Source organism: Protopterus annectens, chromosome 8.part0, assembly GCF_019279795.1.
Source record: "Protopterus annectens isolate FY-2018-M chromosome 8.part0, PAN1.0, whole genome shotgun sequence".
Taxonomy (NCBI): Eukaryota; Metazoa; Chordata; order Ceratodontiformes; family Protopteridae; genus Protopterus; species Protopterus annectens.
Window position 1 is genome coordinate 949905557 of NC_056741.1, and position 18519 is coordinate 949924075.

The window sequence follows — 18519 nt, forward strand, 5'->3', positions numbered from 1 at the left end:
AAGTGAAAATTAGCTTCTAGTGTTTCTTCCTATAGAAGACGATAGGAGGGGTTTACAGTCCAGAATGGGCATGTTCACAAGCAAGAGACTCTGGGCATCCCCAAGGTTTGGTTATGGAAATACAACTTCAATGGCATAGAGAGAAGATGCCCTGATCAGTGTACAGCTAACAGCATGAATGTATTTTGGGCCAGATGGAAGAGAATAGGCTTGAGCGGCCAAAACCTTCTCATTCATCATGAGTGGGAGAAGGTGGCAAGATAATCAGAGGTGGAAGTGACCAAAAAGGTTCATGCTGTAAAATTGTGTGAGCACCTCTAAGTCAGGAAAGTAAATGTGGTTCGATGCACGTCTGCCCCTAATCAAAAGCCATTGTGATTTTGCAAACTGTCTGCTAGGGAAGGGTTAGAAAGGATGAGGCAAGGACATATGTGGGACCAGCATCTAGCGCAGTACCCAACACATGACTTCCACCTTCCAGGGAGTAAATTGTCAGATAAAGCACCTTGGATGAGAGCTAATATGTCAGAGGACTGAAATAATGTGACTAATAAAGAACACTGTTTTTTTCATTGCTTTTTTCTCAATGAATGTAGGAGCATTCCCACTCACTAATCATAGTGAAACCACTGGTAGTCTTTTCTAGGACAGTTGTTAGGTGGGTCTGCTGTTAACAGGACCAAAGCAGTAGTTAGATACTTCTTAGTGTAGTATATTTCTGTGTTAATCCTTAGCCATGTTTGGAAACTGTATGCCAAGGCTGATTATGTGACGGGTCTAAATAGCACTACAAATGAGAGGGAAAGCTTTCATGAAAAAATAAACAAGAGTACTTCCATGCCCCCACCACTAATTCGCCATTACAAGTTCCATGTTAAATGTGTTCTTTGATGCTCATGATATCTGGATATTTGCAGTGAATACACAGATTGACCAGATGAGGTAATTACCTGACAACAAGATATTGAACGTTTCAGGTTGGGCAGTGTAGGTTTAAGAGTCTGTGTGATGTGAGTCCTCAATATGTACTAAGTAAACAGTGAAGTATTTGTTTAAAAAAATATAACGGGTCACTGGAGTGCATCCCCTGAATAAACTGGGTCATCTGTTTTGAAACATTTAACACAACACTAGATCATCACATGTTAAAAAAATGATATCAACTAAAGGCATTCATGACATGAGAATTACACATTGGCCTAATAGTCATATATAGGTAGGTGTGAGTGCGACTGTATCTCTCTCTCTTCCTCTCTCTACATATATATGTATATTTGTGTGTGTTTAGATAAAAATAAATGTGTGTATGTATATGTGTGTGTGTGTGAATGTGTGTGTGTGTGATATATATATATATATATATATATATATATATATATATATATATATATATATATATATATGGATCTATCTTACTACGTCGACATGTCAAAACGCCGACAACAAAATCACCGACACCACATAACCGACATTTCACAAACACGAAACCTCACATGCCCGACACACCATAATCCCGACAAGCAACAAACAAAACAAATCCCGGTCCAAAAAGCACACACACAACACAAGCACACCAAAATCCTTACAAACCAACACTAAACCTCACATACACAACTACCTACAACCTTAACCCAAACCCTAACCCTAAGGTCCGCCACTATCGCACACTTACCTTACCCGCACCCTGACCCTAACTCACTTAACCGCCCCTAACCCACAAACTATCACAGTCGACACTTACCTAGCCGCGCCCTAACCCTAACTCACTTATCCGCCCTAACCCACAAACTATCACAGTCGCACACTTACCTAGCCCGCGCTCTAACCCTAACTCACTTAACCCGCCTAACCCACAAACTATCACAGTCGCACACTTACCTAGCCCGCGCCCTAACCCTAACTCACTTAACCCGCCCCTAACCCACAAACTATCACAGTCGCACACTTACCTTACTCGCACCCTAACGTCCGTCACTACCGCATACATACACAGCCTTTTCCCATGTCGATGTTCTCAGCGTCGGGGTTTTGATCCGTCGGTCTTCTCCGTTTTCGATCTTCTGGCGTCGGTGTTCTCGCTGTCGGCGTTCTGACTTGTCGACGTAGTAAGATAGACCCATATATATATATATATATATATATATACATACACGCACACAATATTCATAACCCCTTTTTTTTTGCACGTAGATTCAGGGTGTCACTTCAACACTTGAAAATCATCTAGAGCCAAGGTTCACACTGCCAGGAGGCTAGCCCTACCATGGTTATTCTTCCATACCACACACTCGCAGCTATGGCCAAGTATTCATTCTACTTAATGCATGTCTTTGGAATGTGGGGGGAAACTGGAGCACCTGGAAGAAACCCACATGAACACAGGAAGGACATGTTGCCCGCAATATACATATATATAGACAATTCCATCTACATATTGGTCCTGAATTCCTCCCTTAAGCCTGTGTTGGCCACCTCAGACAAAGGGATAGTACATAGTGTGACACTTTTTTTCAGGCATTTCTTCATTGTGCATTCATGCCTTGACAGACAAGGGGTATGACTACTGCTCTTTTCTCATTTAGGTATGGCCATTATATGGAATGCAGCACTTGAAGGATAAGGCAGGCAGTATGTGTTAAGGGTCTGTTGCTGGCAAAAAGGGGAAGATGTGATAATATTAATGTAGTTAAATAAAGTTAATAGTATTTATAGTATTAATGCAGTTAAAGAAGTCTGGCTTTGACATTTCTGAAGACAACATAAAACTCATTCTCATCATGTAGTATTGCTTATGCATCTATATTACGTAGTCGAAAGATAAAAAGAGCGAAAGCTCTTTTAGGGAACAATGAAAGGTGAAACCACTAAATATCGAAGACACAGAACTGCAATTTTTTTCCCAGGGAAAAAAAAATCACTGCTCCACAAAAAAAAAATAAAAATCCAAACACAAGATAAAGTGGGGGGCTTTGCCCCCACACCCCCCGATGTGGGGGACTGTGCCCACCACACACCCCCTTCTTTAAATATACCAACTCCAAGATCGTACCACAGTGGAGCAAATGGCAAAGTCCCAAAAATGGCTCAGTGATTTTTTTCCCCTGGGAAAAAAATTGCTGTTCCGTGTCTTCGATATTTAGTGGTTTTGCCTTTCAGTGCTTGATAAAAGAACATTCGCTCTTTTTACCTTTCGACTACATAATGTAGACTCTTTTTTACTTGGTTATGTTTCTGGAAATCAATAGCTATGGACTTGGATGCTAAATGACAGCATTAAGAAGTGAAATTGACCTAGTTAAAGAACAAAACTTTTTCCCTGTGTCCTGTACATATATTTGATAAGTGAAGGAAAGCGAGATATATTTCTGTGGGTCAGGTCATGCTTGAACATTTGTGACCATTGTGCAAATATAGCCAGTTAGTCCTGTTAACCAATAACCTTTTTTGTTTAATTTTTAGGAAGAGTATGTTCAAGAAGGCATAAAATGGAACCCAATTGAATATTTTAACAATAAAATTGTGTGTGACCTCATTGAGAGTAAAGTGGTAAGTAGTTATATTTTTAATAGTTCAGTAGAAAGTTGGAGGGTCTGCAAGATCTGATGGTGATCTTAAAGAAATCATATTCAGTGGTTTCACCTAGGGGCTAATATATATTTCCACTGAAGTATTCTCATTATAAGGCTGATGTGTTCAAAAGAGACATTATGAAGGAATTGCCAGTGCACGGTGAGATTAAGGTCAAAGAGAGCATCATTGTGAGATAAGTTAATAAACATGTTACTCTCCCCATCATGTCTTAAAAACATTTTCATCTTCAGCAGAAGAATGATGAGAGTTGTAGACTTAGTCAGCTCCATTTTGAACTCTGGGCAAGTAACAGTATATTGCTTTTGTTGCAATGGGGGCTTCTTCCATGAAAGGTAGTTAGTTTTGCCTGTGCTGAAATGTATTGCACAAATGTAGTGGTGGCTTTATCATGAAGCATTGATCAAAAAAAGACTTCCAAGTATTCTAAACCTTCGCTGATTTAGTCTTGGGAAGTTATATAGGGGCAAGGCAACTGCATAAAGTGCTGTTGACCCAGGATCAATAGTGACCTAAGAATCTGGAGGGTTGCCCAGGGTGATAGTCTTCAGTGCCCATTGACCACCTCACCCATTTTGGGGTATTGCATTGGATATTTTCTGCACAGTGTTGCTATCTAGTGGAGACTGGAGAGTGTCATTAGAGTCTCAGACGTGTGCATATGGGGTGGTGGTCAGATGTCATTGCTTCATGTGTAGAAACACTCATGGGCACATATTGCATAACTACATACTCTCCTCTTTAGGTAAGCCACACAAAAATTCCTTTAACCAGACTACTGGTGGGAGGATGGCATAATGGTTAAGGTGTTTGCCTTACAAACAGAAGGTGCAGGGTTTGATTCTCACATGGGGTAAGTGGCTAGTCTTAAAATGGCCTGCAAAGGCAGTTAGCCTAGTACCAGCCTATGAACCTATGAACCTACTGGAAGATCTATTCAGTCTTGTTTTGGAAGAGTCACTTGAACGGTAAGTCATAACACCTGGGTTTACCCACCATATGTACTTTTCCTTTCCCAGCCACGGTTTCCATCAGCTGTTTATTTAATCTCCTTGCTGAAGGCCTGTGCTAGTCTTGTACCAGACTCCTATGTATCATTATTGTGCAAAGCAGTCATGTGTAGCCAGCATTGCTAGAAGCTTCTTGATTTATCATTACGCTCAGTATTTTACTGCTTACATCAACATTGCAGTAACCCAATATTTGTTGTGGCTTGTATTCCTCTACCATTTGTTGTTTGATCTTCAATGCAAACTTTAATAAAATGTTAAATAATGTTTGTGGTGGGTGATTTTCCCTTTTATTTACAAGTTAGTGTTTTTCCAATTACTTTGGCATCTGTTTTAAAAATAGTTGAAAAAAGTGTTTTATTTAAAAAAAATGAGAAAACGGGGTACTCAAGTGACTTCCAAAGAAAAGAGTGTGAAATCAGTATTAAAATTATTCTGTTCAATCTTGGTACTAGCGAAAGATAAAAACCTTAGCAGCACCTTCATTGGTACATATACAGGTATCCACTGTGATTGTTGAATCCCAGGGATCACATTGTTGGATGAACTCAGCACTTCAGTAGTTCTAAGCTAAGTTAGACCCACCATACCTACTTCTTGTTTGGCAGAGGTGATTTAAAGCAACCCTTTCCCTTGATTGCGGGACTTTAGCAAAGTAATATTTTAATATAGTGCAAGAAACCATAATACAATAGCATTTGTCAGACAAATGTTATTTTGGTGACAGAATGTTGAGATTCAGAGTTTCCAAGAAAGGGAATAAAAATTTATTTATTTATTTAAATTTGTTGACTGGGAGTGTCCGACTGGACATAGGTCCATTTTCAGGGGAGGCCCAGGGAGAAAAGCTCCACAGTAAAATAAACAAACAGTAGTTACATTGGATTTCATAGCGATTAACAATTTAACGTAGCAATTACTTATAACATATTTACAGATGAAGAACATAGTACATCAGTAGACAACTAGAATATTTATCTGTGAAGTACATAACAGACATTAACAAATGTTACAATGAGAAGTTCCTGCTGTATAATAAGTACTAGGCTTATGAGCATCTGAGCTTGCCATAATCAAGGTAGTTAGTGGAGTGGAGAGAAAGGTAGTGGTTGGATGAGGTGGATGATATTAGAGTGTGAGTTGCAAGGGCATAGCCAGCATGTTTTAGGTGCACTTTTAGTAAAGTTTTGAAGTTAAAAAGGGAATAGTAATATGTTTATATGACTAAGCTTCATTCTCGTGATGTTTTTAAAGAGATTTCTTCCACTCAGTCTTCAAAATCTCCTCCAGAAAGTATTTATTTTATCGTTACCTAAAATTTTATAGGAGAATTTTTCATTTTCAGTTTGGGTAACTCCTTTTCTCCTTATATGAAAAACAGAAATAACCAAGGCCCACAGATTAAAAATGGACATACCTCAGGTTGTTTTAAAGATAAATAATGGCCAAACATACAAGCTCCAGTTTCAAAAGAGGTTGACAGGATTTATGCATTTCATATAAGGCAGATAATGCTACTGTCTCTCGACATTTAACCAGCATGGGAAAACAGTGCCTCTTGCTTTTTGCCTCTTAGCAAAGATACTAGGTTACTAGAGAAATATAGTATAAACGTTTACATATTAATTGCCCTTAAAATTAAGATACTGAATTATTTCACTGATATGATGTCATACTAATTCCACTTTTACTAAGGAAAATATTCAGTCTGTTCCTAACAATAATAATAACATACTGTAGAAAAATAGATGTTACAGTGGGCAAAATAAGTTAACATACTGAAATGTGCATATTGATGCTACAGATGCTTCAAGGAATGTTATGTGGGGGATAGTTATGGTAAAATGCTCTTTGCTTAATACAGATACTTGGCATGAAGATGTCCGAGCAAGATTCAGAATCCTATAGTGGCACAATTTCTTGTAGTGCATGGAATGTTGCAGTTACACTCCAACTAAATGAAGACACCTTGTTATGTACCTTTGTAATGTAAGAAAGGTGCTTAAAGTTTTGTTAAACATCTTTCAGTACTACCAAGCAACAGTCTCAAACTAAAGTGTAATTGTGGCCACCACAGAACAGTGTTCTAAGCATTTTAATATTTAAAAATCTATTATACACTTTATTGTCAAAAACAGAACTGAAGTGTGGCAGACTGGAATGTCTAAAAGCTTTTAATGCTTATAGGATGGATCTGTCATTTCCTAACACTGTCTCTGTGACTGTGCCAAGTGTTTTATGGCTTTCAAAACTATAAACTACTTTGCACTCTTGTTTTTTTTCTGTAACTGGTAAAGCATGCAGCAGAAAAGATGTATTCGGCAAAAAGAATTATGCTTGGTCTCAGCAAACATGACTACTTATGTTCTTGACACTAATATCAAGATCCACTTTTTGAGCTTTGCTCTCTTTTCAGTGTGATTTTCTTAACATCCATTGCTCTAACAGACAAGTTTAAGACTGGCAACTAATCATAGTCCTCTGCATGTGAACAGTAGCTGGTAATATTACAACTGATGTACAAAAGAGGGGAAAAATGTTTGTGATTCCTAATCCTCAGCATCAAGAGTGACAGAAAATGAAACTTTTTAAGAGATTGTTTCAAAAAAAAATGTTTGATTGGGAAGGCAGAATAAGAATGGAGAATGAAGTTTATGGCTATCCCCAAGAAGCTGAACGTAACAAGATTTATGAAAACCAATATTAACAGTTGTACTAGTGTCCCTCAGTAAAATATTCTAATAGAGAGATAAAGAGAAAGCATATCATGTTTATATCCCAAGAAGACTTTTACGAAAGTAGCCAAGTCCAATAGTTGTGAAGATACAAAATACCATCAAAAGGAGACGTTAAAAATGTGGCAGATGGGAATGGTGTTAACAACTGGAGACACCAGAGTATTTGTAGAAAATGACTATTCAGCTTCTACTATACAGAAACCGAACAAACTTATTCCATTCATGAGGGAATGTTGACAAGATGGAGTGAGGTTTTAACTGTTGTGTTCTGCAGTATTAAAGTGTTTTACTGGAGGCTTAAGGACACTTGTGGCTGACCAGAATGTGGAAGTGATTAAGCAGTTTAACCAGCAGAAAAAAAAAAGAATAAGGATGGAGATTGGGGCCGAGCTGCAAAGCCATCTTCAAACAATAACTAAAAAGATAGGCTGCTGATGAAACCCTTGGTCCAGAAGGACATGTTGAGGAAAAAAAAAGGACTATGTAAGAGATGATGAGAACTAGCTGGGAATAAGTGCTACTGAAAATCAAAGGTGAGTTGTCCATAGAGGACTGAAGCCGACGTGAACCTTTAACTTGAGTAGGGGAAACTGCATTGTGTTGACTTGAGATTTTGGGGATATAAATATATTTTATTGTTTAGTGGACTGAATAAAGATCAGTATAGCTGATGAAAATGTAAATACAGTTGAGACAAATGTACTGCTGTTTGAATTAAAGATGAATAATGAACATATTAATGTCCTTCACTTGGAATATATAAAACGTTTCTGTGGGAGAAGGGTAAGAATATATGGTAGAGGTTTCAGTTTGAATGTTAAAAATGTTCTGTAAGATAATGAACTAAAAATAACTGTGCAATTTAAATTTCACAAAGTGCAAAAAAGTCAAGATCATTGTGCAACAAAGTATAGTTTATACAATGTATACAGCTATAGCTGCTTGGTGGGATGATTAGTAAACTAGTACTGAAGCAATACACAGTGTGGAGCAGTGGCAAGGTCATATGCAGCAATCCTAAAATAAGGAAGAGCTGAATAAACAGTTTGCAAGCTATTGCTTAAGCTGTTAAAATGGATTCTTGTTAAACTCTCAGTTAAAGTGAAAAATAAGCTAAAGGTGTCCTTATCGGCCTATTCATTAGACAATAATATTGCTCTCACAGAGACAACTAGGCACCATGTATATCAGAAGGGAAGATATTCATGAAGGGCAGTCTAGACTACCCTGTTGGTGATTTTATTGACTGGGACTTATTAAAAGATTAAAGTAGACCTTAAAGGAGCAGGGTAGTATTAACAATTCAAGCAGTGTTACTCTGATATGTAAAGCAAAAATAGAGTAGAACTTTCAGTAAGGTAGCAGATGGTCATCAAAATTAAAGTTAAAGGGATGGGTGGATGTCAGAGAAATATGTATTAGTGTATGTATTAGTAATATGCTTAGTGCATTTAAGGCTTGAGAAGGGTTAACACATTTATTCTATTTCACACTGCATAAAATCTGTACAAATTGCAGAAGCTTTCTAACCTTGTATTGTCATGAAATATGCGCAGCTATAATCTTTGCTTATGCTTTGGAAATTTACAGGGAAGCAGATAATTTCTGCTTGTGTCAGGAAAATAATGAATAGATGTATCACTTGTATTAATGTTATTAGATTTAGACAAGGAGTTCTGCTTGTGCTGTGAGAAAATACACCAGAAGATATAGATAATCAGAACAAAGACTGCTTGAAAATATGAACTGCAATCAGCATTTGCTTGTGCCTAAGCTAGAAAAGTACCTTGAAATGTAACACATGTATTAGAACTACACAATAGAAGCTTGTAACGGGCTAGAGCCCACCAAGGCCAGGTTGTTTTTCTCAAAATGTTTTTCATAAATCCAGTCATGTCAGCAGAAAATCTGAGCAACATCTGCTGTAGAACAATACTGAAAGTTGTGTTTGATTATGTCAACCATAGAAGGCAATGTCTTGTAGAACAGTATAAGAATAGCATACTTCCTGTTAGTAGTTAGGCAAAATCCTGTATTTGCATGTTTTTGTCTCCTTGCAGCAAGTTATTCAATGTGCCTTATCTGAACCTTACGTGTATTGGTCTTTGAAGTTTTTTCACTTGACAGATTGGTCCTTCGGACCGGGAACCCTCACTTTGCCTCAGATCAGACAGGCCAGGTGGCTTGAAACCGTACAGGGAAGAAACCACATCGGTTCTTATTTGAAAAGCCCTCCGACTGAATTGTCGTACAAAAGAGGCCAGCCACTTTCTGATCTGTGACTGAAGGACGGGTTTTTCACAAACCAGGTGATCAATCACAAAGGCTCAGGTAAGGTGAATCTACCTTTTTTCTGTGCTAGATCAGGGACTAGATTTGTATTGTTTTTGTCAGGACTGTATTTTTACAAGTCAGGGACAGAAAAGATTACTGTCTTGTCATAGATCAGGGAAACAGAGTAGGTAGGCAGTCATTCTGAAGAGACTATAACAAAATCCGTGGAACCACGTTAAAAATAAGGAGTTACGTAACGATTAAAAAGGGAAGAACAAAATCGGTAATAATTGCACAAAAAGACCCCAAAATCCGCCGTTAACCGAAGACTCAAAATACATGCAGTCACAGCGTGCTGATAATGTTAAATACTACTCAAAGTGGGTTAATAAGTATGAATTTGACGGTAAATTAGAAAAATCCTCGCTTATCAAACTTGTCAAACAGCTTAAAAGCGATTCCAAAGGTCGGGTAAAAAAGCAGCGCCAATTAGAAATTCCTCAGGCACACAGGTGGATTGAGGAAGTAAACCAAAGGGAACAAAAGAATAATAATTCAAAAGCAATGTTTTTAGATAAGGAGGACAATAACTTAGTAATAGCATCGGCCCTCCGCCCCCCTTACCAGAATATGAAGCAAGTGAACAAGTTAGTCCACCCCCGCAATATCCTGCTGCCACTGTAAATAGAGACACTACAGAAGCAAAACCGTTTATTAGAGATCCCATCGAGACCAGGTCTTGAACACGGGCAGGTAACTCAAAAGGGGACATTGAATTATATCAAATGGGTAGGAATTCACGATCTATGAATGAAGAAGAAATATGCCCACTTATAGAAGTACCTAATCCTCGGGCAGGGCAAGAAGCTCAGGACCCAACTATTCTAGTGTACAGACCCTGGACTCCGGAAGACATCCGGAAAGCCACTGAGGGAATTTCCCATCCAAAAGTTAATTTTAGAAAGTTCTTAGAAGATTTACAAGGAATGAGGCTAAGTTATAATTTAAATGGAGAAGAGGTAGAAAAAGTAGTCAGACAAATTGTGGGACAAGATTGGCACATGATTAGTGGCAACTGGAATCCCCGTGACGCTGCACACAGACCCCGCCTACATAGCAGCGCAGAACTAGACAACAGAGTAAAAGGTCTTACAGACCGCACCTCTGAGAAATGGAAGCCTAGGGCAGACTGGACTTGCATTAATCAATGCATCCAACAAGAAGGTGAAACTATTGACAGATATTATGCCAGATTGTTAGAATGTTTTAATAACCATTGTGGAATGCAGGTTCCTGAAGATCAGACACAAGATTCCCCATATGAGCAGCAGTTAAAGAATGCATTTTTGAAAGGCAGCATTGCATCCATAAGCAGTTTTATTACAAAGCACATGGTAGATCATCATACAAGCAGGCTACAGTCATTACTTGAATATGCTAGGCATGCTGAAAGGCATTTTAATAGCAAAAAGAAAAAGAAAGCCCAAGTATTTTCTGTAGAAGATGGAGCAGAAGTTTATGTAGTACAGTCCGGGAAAAAAAGGCAAGATAAATGCCCAGGGAAACAAACAGTCTGATCAGCGATCAGAGGACTTTGAAGGGCGAAAGAAAAGGGGTGAATGTTTTAAATGAGGTAAAAAGGGTCACTTGGCAAGGGATTGCAAGAAAAACAAGAAGGCAACCACGGAAGACAAGGAGGGTGAGGACTGACTATATGATAGTCAAGAATCACTAGAAGGGGATAGCAGAGAAAGGACAAATGAGAATGTGATAGAAGGAGTAGAGGATGCGACAGAAGAAAAAGAGGAAGTTACGGACAGTGAAGAAAATGAAATATTAGATTTAGCTTTATTGAGCTTAGAGCTCTATATAGCAGACACAAAACCAGAAGTTACACTCCTGGTAGAAGGGAGGGAAGTCAAATTCTTGTGTGACTCAGGGGCATCACGGACCCTGATACATCCCTCCAAACTGCCAGAGAATTCAAAGTCACCTGATTACATACTAGTGAAAGCATCTAATGGACAGCTGTATCGGGAGCCCCTCTCCTATAATATTGCAATAACTGATCCTGTTTCAGGATTGACCCAGAAAAGAAAAATTGTTGTTTCCGCAAAATGCCCAGTAAACCTCTTGGGCAGAGATCTTATGCAGCTATTTGGTATAGCAGTGGTTCCGACTATGCAGGGTATGGAAGCACAGCGACAAATTGATACCTTTGCAGTGCAATTGGAGGGTGAAATGTTCTATTGGTACAGCCAGGACTTGGTTATGACTGGTCCAGGGGTGGTGACTGAAGAGTTGATGAACGTAGCCATCAGCAAGTTCCCCTCCCTTGGCATTGATAAACAACATTTGTTGCACTGTACACTGTATTATTGTAACACACCAGGACCTGATAAGTAATATGAGCAGGAATTGTTTAGAAATCGTGCAAACAGATTGATATTACGTAATCTGTACTGGGACATGGAAGGTTACAGTGTAGCCAGCTGTTCATTGCCCCAGGAGTTCTCTGCACTCTATAAATCTAATTGATTACCACATGTTAGCTTAACTAAGGACAAGAATGTAAAATGGGTAGACTTGGGAGAAAAAGTCACGAGATGGGAAAAGCAGACAGAGTTAAAACCGTCAGAAAAGGGAATACAAATGCAGAAGATGAATTGGATAACTCAGACCCACCCAGCCGTGCACTTGCAGTCTAGCAAGGACAGCTGATTAGCACTCCTATTAAAGGAGGAAGAGAATGCCTTACAGAATATACCAGAAACTCTTTGGTCAACAGGAAAGTCAGATGTAGGACTTATTCGTACAGCGGGACCAGTTACTATCACGCCAAAGTCAGCATTTAGACCACAGAAAAGACAGTATCCTTTAAGAAAAGATGCAGAGGTAGGAATCAAACCTATTATAGCAGCTTTACTTAAGGAAGGGGTGCTGGTGGAATCTCCTGATTCACCATGTAACACACCCTTATTTCCTGTTAAGAAAGTGAATGGAGAATGGCATATGGTCCAAGATTTACAAGCTGTAAATGACGCAGTAATACCATGGGCACCTACAGTGCCAGACCCACACACCCTGTTGAATGATTTAAAACCTCAACAGAAATATTTTTCTGTGGTAGATATCAGCAATGCGTTCTTTTTGATACCGATACACCCTGACAGCCAATATTGGTTTGCATTTACATTTCAGGGAAAAGGTATACATATACGCGACTACCACAGGGATATTGGGAAAGTCCAACAATATTCTCACAAGAAATGGCAAGCAACTTGGCGGGATTTGCCCCACCAAGAGGCAGTCAGATTTTACTTTATGTTGATGATATCCTGCTGGCGGCCGCCACCCAGCAAGATTGCAAAGAAGATACCATAGCGCTATTACAATTTTTAGCCACTGAAGGACATAAGGTAAACAAAAATAAACTGCAGCTTTGGAAAAAACAAGTTAAATACCTAGGATATGTAATATCCAAAGAGGGTAGGACATTAGATGAGGACAGAAAAGTAACGATTTTGCAAGCACCAAAACCCACTACCAAGAAGGAAATTATGTCCTTCCTGGGTACGACTAATTTTTGCCGGAGCTGGATTCCAAACTATGCCTTGGAATCTGCACTGCTGACTAACCTGATCTATAAAAAGCCTATGGCAGCACAGGATTTGTTACAATGGACACCAGAAGCAGAATCTGCTTTCTGCAAACTGAAACAGTTAATAGTGTCCTCATTAGTTTTAGGATTACCAAACTATCATAAATGTTTTTTCCAAACTGTAGATTGTAAGCAAGGTTATATGACATCAGTGTTAACACAGCAGCATGGGGACAAGCAACGCCCTATTGCTTATTATTCATCACAACTAGACCCAGTGGCACGGTCTTTACCCCACTGTGTACAAGCAGTAGTTGCAGCTGCAATGGCAGTACAGGCTTCGTCCTCAGTAGTTTTGTTCCACCCTCTCACATTGAGAGTGCCTCATGCAGTCGCGATTATTTTACTGCAAGAGAAGGTAGCATATCTTTCCCCTGCTAGGCATCTTTCCTGTATGACTATATTGTTGAGCCAACCTCATATGACAATTGAACGATGCACAACTTTGAACCCTTCTACCTTGCTCCCAACCCCTGCAGATGGCACACCACACAGCTGCCTGCAGGTGATTGAGCAAAAGACACTGCCTAGAAAAGATCTCACGGATGTCCCTTTGGATGATGCCGTGGTGACACTACGTGGATGGCTCATGCAAAAGGGGTCCTGCAGGACATAACCTAGCAGGATATGTAGTAGTTTCTGATACTGAGATTATAGAAGCAAAACCTTTACCACACAATTTATCTGCACAGGCAGCAGAATTGATTGCCTTGACACGGGCATGTACCTTAGCAAAGGGTAAATGTGTGAACATTTTTACTGACAGCCAGTACGCTTTTTCTACTGTACATGTTTTTGCGCAACAGTGGAAAAATCGAGGAATGATGGCATCTACTGGCAAACCAATCAATCATGCACAGTTTATTTTAGATCTTTTAGAATCTATTCAGTTACCTCCAAAAGTAGCTATTTGTAAATGCACAGCTCATACCAAGCAACAGGAAAGGATTTCAAAAGGTAATGCGAGAGCTGATACAGCTGCAAAACAGGCAGCTTCAGAAGTATTTCCTTTGAATGAGGAATTACAATCCTCTGAGATTTTAGACTTAGAAATGTTAAAGACATTGCAGACACTTACTACGCAGGCTGAAAAACAAAGATGGGTAAGACGAGGAGCAATTCTCGAAAAGGGGCTGTACATCTCTAAAGAAGGGAAACCGATATTACCATCTAATTTGTTTAGATATGCAGCTTTGTTGAGCCGTGGGCAATGCCATGTCTCAACAGGGGGGATGGTACAGCTGGTGGACCGAGTGTTCATGACATATGGATTCTTAAACTACTCTAAAAAATTTTGTTTAATGTGCCACGTTTGTAACAGACATCATGCACAAGGGGCATTAAAGCCCAAGCAAGGGAGTTTCCCTACACCACCATATCCATTTCATACTATCTGTATGGATTTCATAGAATTGAGCAAATGTGAAAATAAGAAGTATTGTCTTGTCATTATAGATATGTTTTCCAGATGGGTGGAAGCTTTTCTGACTAAAAATCCAGATGCGGCTACCATAGCAAAAATCCTCATTAAAGAAATCATCCCTAGATTCGGCATTCCAGAAAGGATCTACAGTGACAATGGTACACACTTTGTAAACCAAACCATACAGCAGTTAAGTAAACATTTTGGTATTTCTTTAAAAAATCATTGTGCATATCATCTGCAATCTGCAGGGTTAGTTGAGAGGCATAATGGGATTTTAAAGAGTAAGCTAAGAAAGTTAATAGCAGAAACAAAGAGAAATTGGGTTTACTGTCTGCCCCTGGCACTGTTGAGCATGAGAACTGTTCTGAATGCAAAAGGATTGACTCCTTTTGAAAAACTATTTGGAAGGGCTTATTATATACCTCAGTGGAAACCTCTCTTGCCCGCAGACCAGGAAGCCGAATGTACACTAGCAGAGTATATGAGAAATTTGTTGAATTCTAAACATCTGTTGCAGTCAAATTCTGTTTCAGATAAAGAACAAACCAGACCATCAGAAGTGGCAGTGGCTCCAGGAACCTGGATCTGGGTGAAGACAATAAAAAAGAAGAATTGGACGTCACCAAAGTGGGAAGATCCATATCAAGTGCTTCTGTCGACACTCACTGCAGTCAAGATCGCAGAGCGTGCCTCGTGGATCCACCTGATGCACTGCAATCTAGTTAAGAACCTTGAACTGGATAAAAATCTTGTCACATGTCAAGAGCAAAACTGAAAGAATCCAGAAAAAACAGGAATGCAGAACAACCATTTCCTCAGAAGTATTGCATAATCATCCTGTTGACTGTACTAGTGAAAATAATCTTTTGGTTGCGGTCATTCCTTTTTCCAGCCACACAAGCTGAACTGAATAAACGTGAAACGTTACTCAGATTGGCACCCAAACTTCAATACTTATCAGGCAATTAAATATGTGTATGCTGAGGCTTTCAGTGTTTCGAATTGCTGGATTTGCACAGCTTTGCCAACAGCATACGTTGGGTTATTAATGACTACAGTCCCCCTAGGGGTCAACGAGACCTGGGAAAACTTGATTTATGATACCTCAACCATTACATCACAAGATAAAATAGCATTGCACTTGTCTATTCAAGAAAAAGGAACTGTGTGCTTTTATAAAAATTATACTGTTCAGGTGGGTTGGAGCAATTGCATTTCCTGTTCCTTATAAATGTTACACTAAAGCTAACAATGCAGGTTCTTATTGTAATACAAACTATGATTCATTTCTTGAATTGATGCACAAAACAATTGATGAAGTAAAACATAATTCTGTTCTCTATAAACAACTGTCTATAATTGATAGAAAAATGTTTCATGCAGGGCGAGTGTATATTCATAGCAAAGTTACTACTAAAGTAGAGGACTATTATTTTGTATGTGGCAAAAAGGCATACAAGTGGTTACCTGACAATTGGTCCGGCAGTTGTTTTTTGGGCAACCTGGTTCCGGCCATACGACACACTGCAGTTTTACCTCGAGGAAAATTTCAGACTGTCCGAGAAGTCGTCAAGAAACCTGTAAATCCAGTGGGACAAATTGATGCACGTTGGAAAAACCATCATTCTATAGGCAATGGACTGACATACATGGACTTGAGTGAAAGTGTTGTATAGTGGGCAGGCATATTACCAGCATATGGAGCAGTGAAATTGATCTGGGAGCTGAGAAAACTGTCTAAAGTTCTCGAAGTAATGAGTAGTGCAACTTTTTCCACTCTTGAATTGGTGACTGGATGAACTGAATGCCATGAGAACTGTAGTGTTTCAAAACCGCATGGCTCTCGACTTCACCCTAGCGGCGAGAGGCAGTACTTGCGCTTTAATCCAGGAGGAGTGCTGTTCGTATATTCCTGACCATAAACACGAGATAGACAATCACCTTGAGCTAATTCAGCAAGTGTCGGCCATGACCAAACCAGGACCAAACCCACTGACGGACTTTTTCCAGAAATGGTTTGGGGGGGTGGGGTACTATCCTAATGAACATCCTGATTGTCATTTGTGTAGGAATGATCCTACTGGGTGTATGTGTTTGCTGTGGCATCCCCTGCATGAAAAGACTGATTAAAGACTTTATAGACATGTCAGTTTCTGAAACCTTATATCAAAGTACTGAGTTTGAAGAACTGTTAAAAGATTGAAAATGCTTTCATAAGTTTAAATTGAATGACTCTCTTAACTGCAAATCCTAAGTGGGAAGAGGTTAGGAGAAGAAAAAACTGTTTATGCATATTTTGGAAATAGAATAAAAGTATTAAAAGGGGGGAAATGTCAGAAAAATATGTATTAGTGTATGTATTGGTAATATGCTTAGTGCATTTAAGGCTTGAAAAGGGTTAACACATTTATTCTATTTCACACTGCATAAAAATCTGTACAAATTGCAGAAGCTTTCTAACCTTGTATTGTCATGAAATATGTGCAGCTATAATCTTTGCTTATGCTTTGGAAATTTACAGGGAAGCAGATAATTTCGGCTTGTGTCAGGAAAATAATGAATAGATGTATCACTTGTATTAATGTTATGAGATTTAGACAAGGAGTTCCGCTTGTGCTGTGAGAAAATACACAGCTGCAGAAGCTATAGACAATCAGAACAAAGATTGCTGGAAAATATGAACTGCAATCAGCATTTGCTTGTGCCTAAGCTAGAAAAGTACCTTGAAATGTAACACATGTATTAGAACTACACAATAGAAGCTTGTAATGGGCTAGAGCCCACCAAGGCCAGGTTGTTTTTCTCAAAATGTTTTTCTTAAATCCAGTCATGTCAGCAGAAAATCTGAGTAACATCTGCTGTAGAACAATACTGAAAGTTGTGTTTGATTACATCAACCATAGAAGGCAATGTCTTGTAGAACAGTATAAGAATAGCATACTTCCTGTTAGTAGTTAGGCAAAATCCTATATTTGCATGTGTTTGTCTCCTTGCAGCAAGTTATTCAATGTGCCTTATCTGAACCTTACGTGTATTGGTCTTTGAAGTTTTTTCCTTTGACAGTGGAACATATGGAGATAAATGAGAACTGTGCAGATGACTGTTCTTGCAGGGAGGGGATAGAGGTTAGATAAGAGTCAGATAGTAATTTTGTTTTACTGTATGGAAAGCAGGCAAGAGTAAACAAATTAACCAAACAAACTGAAAGTTTAGGTTGGTTAATACCTATTTGGGTGGCTGTTTAATAGGGTCATCTGCTCTAATAAGGGGAGTGTTTTTTTTTTCCTTCAAAAAATATATGTACACAGTTATTTAGTTTTTTAAAGAATTAAATCACTACAAATGGAGAATAATTATCGAAGTGTTTAGAGCTGAAAATTTTTCCAGAAGGGCTCCTTGTTTTTAAATTTCCATTTGGGTTAGTTTATATAGATTTAATGTACTATGAATTTGTTGAGATGTTTAACCAGCATAGTTTTGATTTAATGAAGAAGATTATAAAATTCAATGACATGACCATTAGTAAGTTAATAAGGGAAGCTGAGGTATTAAATTGAAAAGATAACGAATTATTTAATTTTAATCAATGGGATGTGTTTTATAATAAACATTTCAACGTAGAGAATAACAAGTGCACTAAAATGTTCTCTAAGAAACAAAGGAAAATGAATTCAGATTTAAAACAGTATGCAGAGAACAAGGCATACTCTATAAAAGTGAATTTAAGAGCAGATAGAGAAGTCAGTGACATCCAGGAATCACAATCAAAGGTAAGATTGACACAGGAGGATGAGAGCAATGGAACATATTATGTAAACAATA

The 18519-nt window shown here is 38.7% G+C and overlaps 1 protein-coding gene across 1 annotated transcript in view; it reads left to right on the top strand.

The window, feature by feature from the left end:
- LOC122808363 (unconventional myosin-Ie-like) overlaps window positions 1-18519 on the top strand; it is a gene marked incomplete in the record, with an annotated part of 1223059 nt that overhangs the window by 523032 nt on the left and 681508 nt on the right. The window contains 1 exon segment of the mRNA XM_044079330.1: window positions 3460-3546. Within this exon segment, the coding sequence (XP_043935265.1) occupies window positions 3460-3546 (87 nt within the window).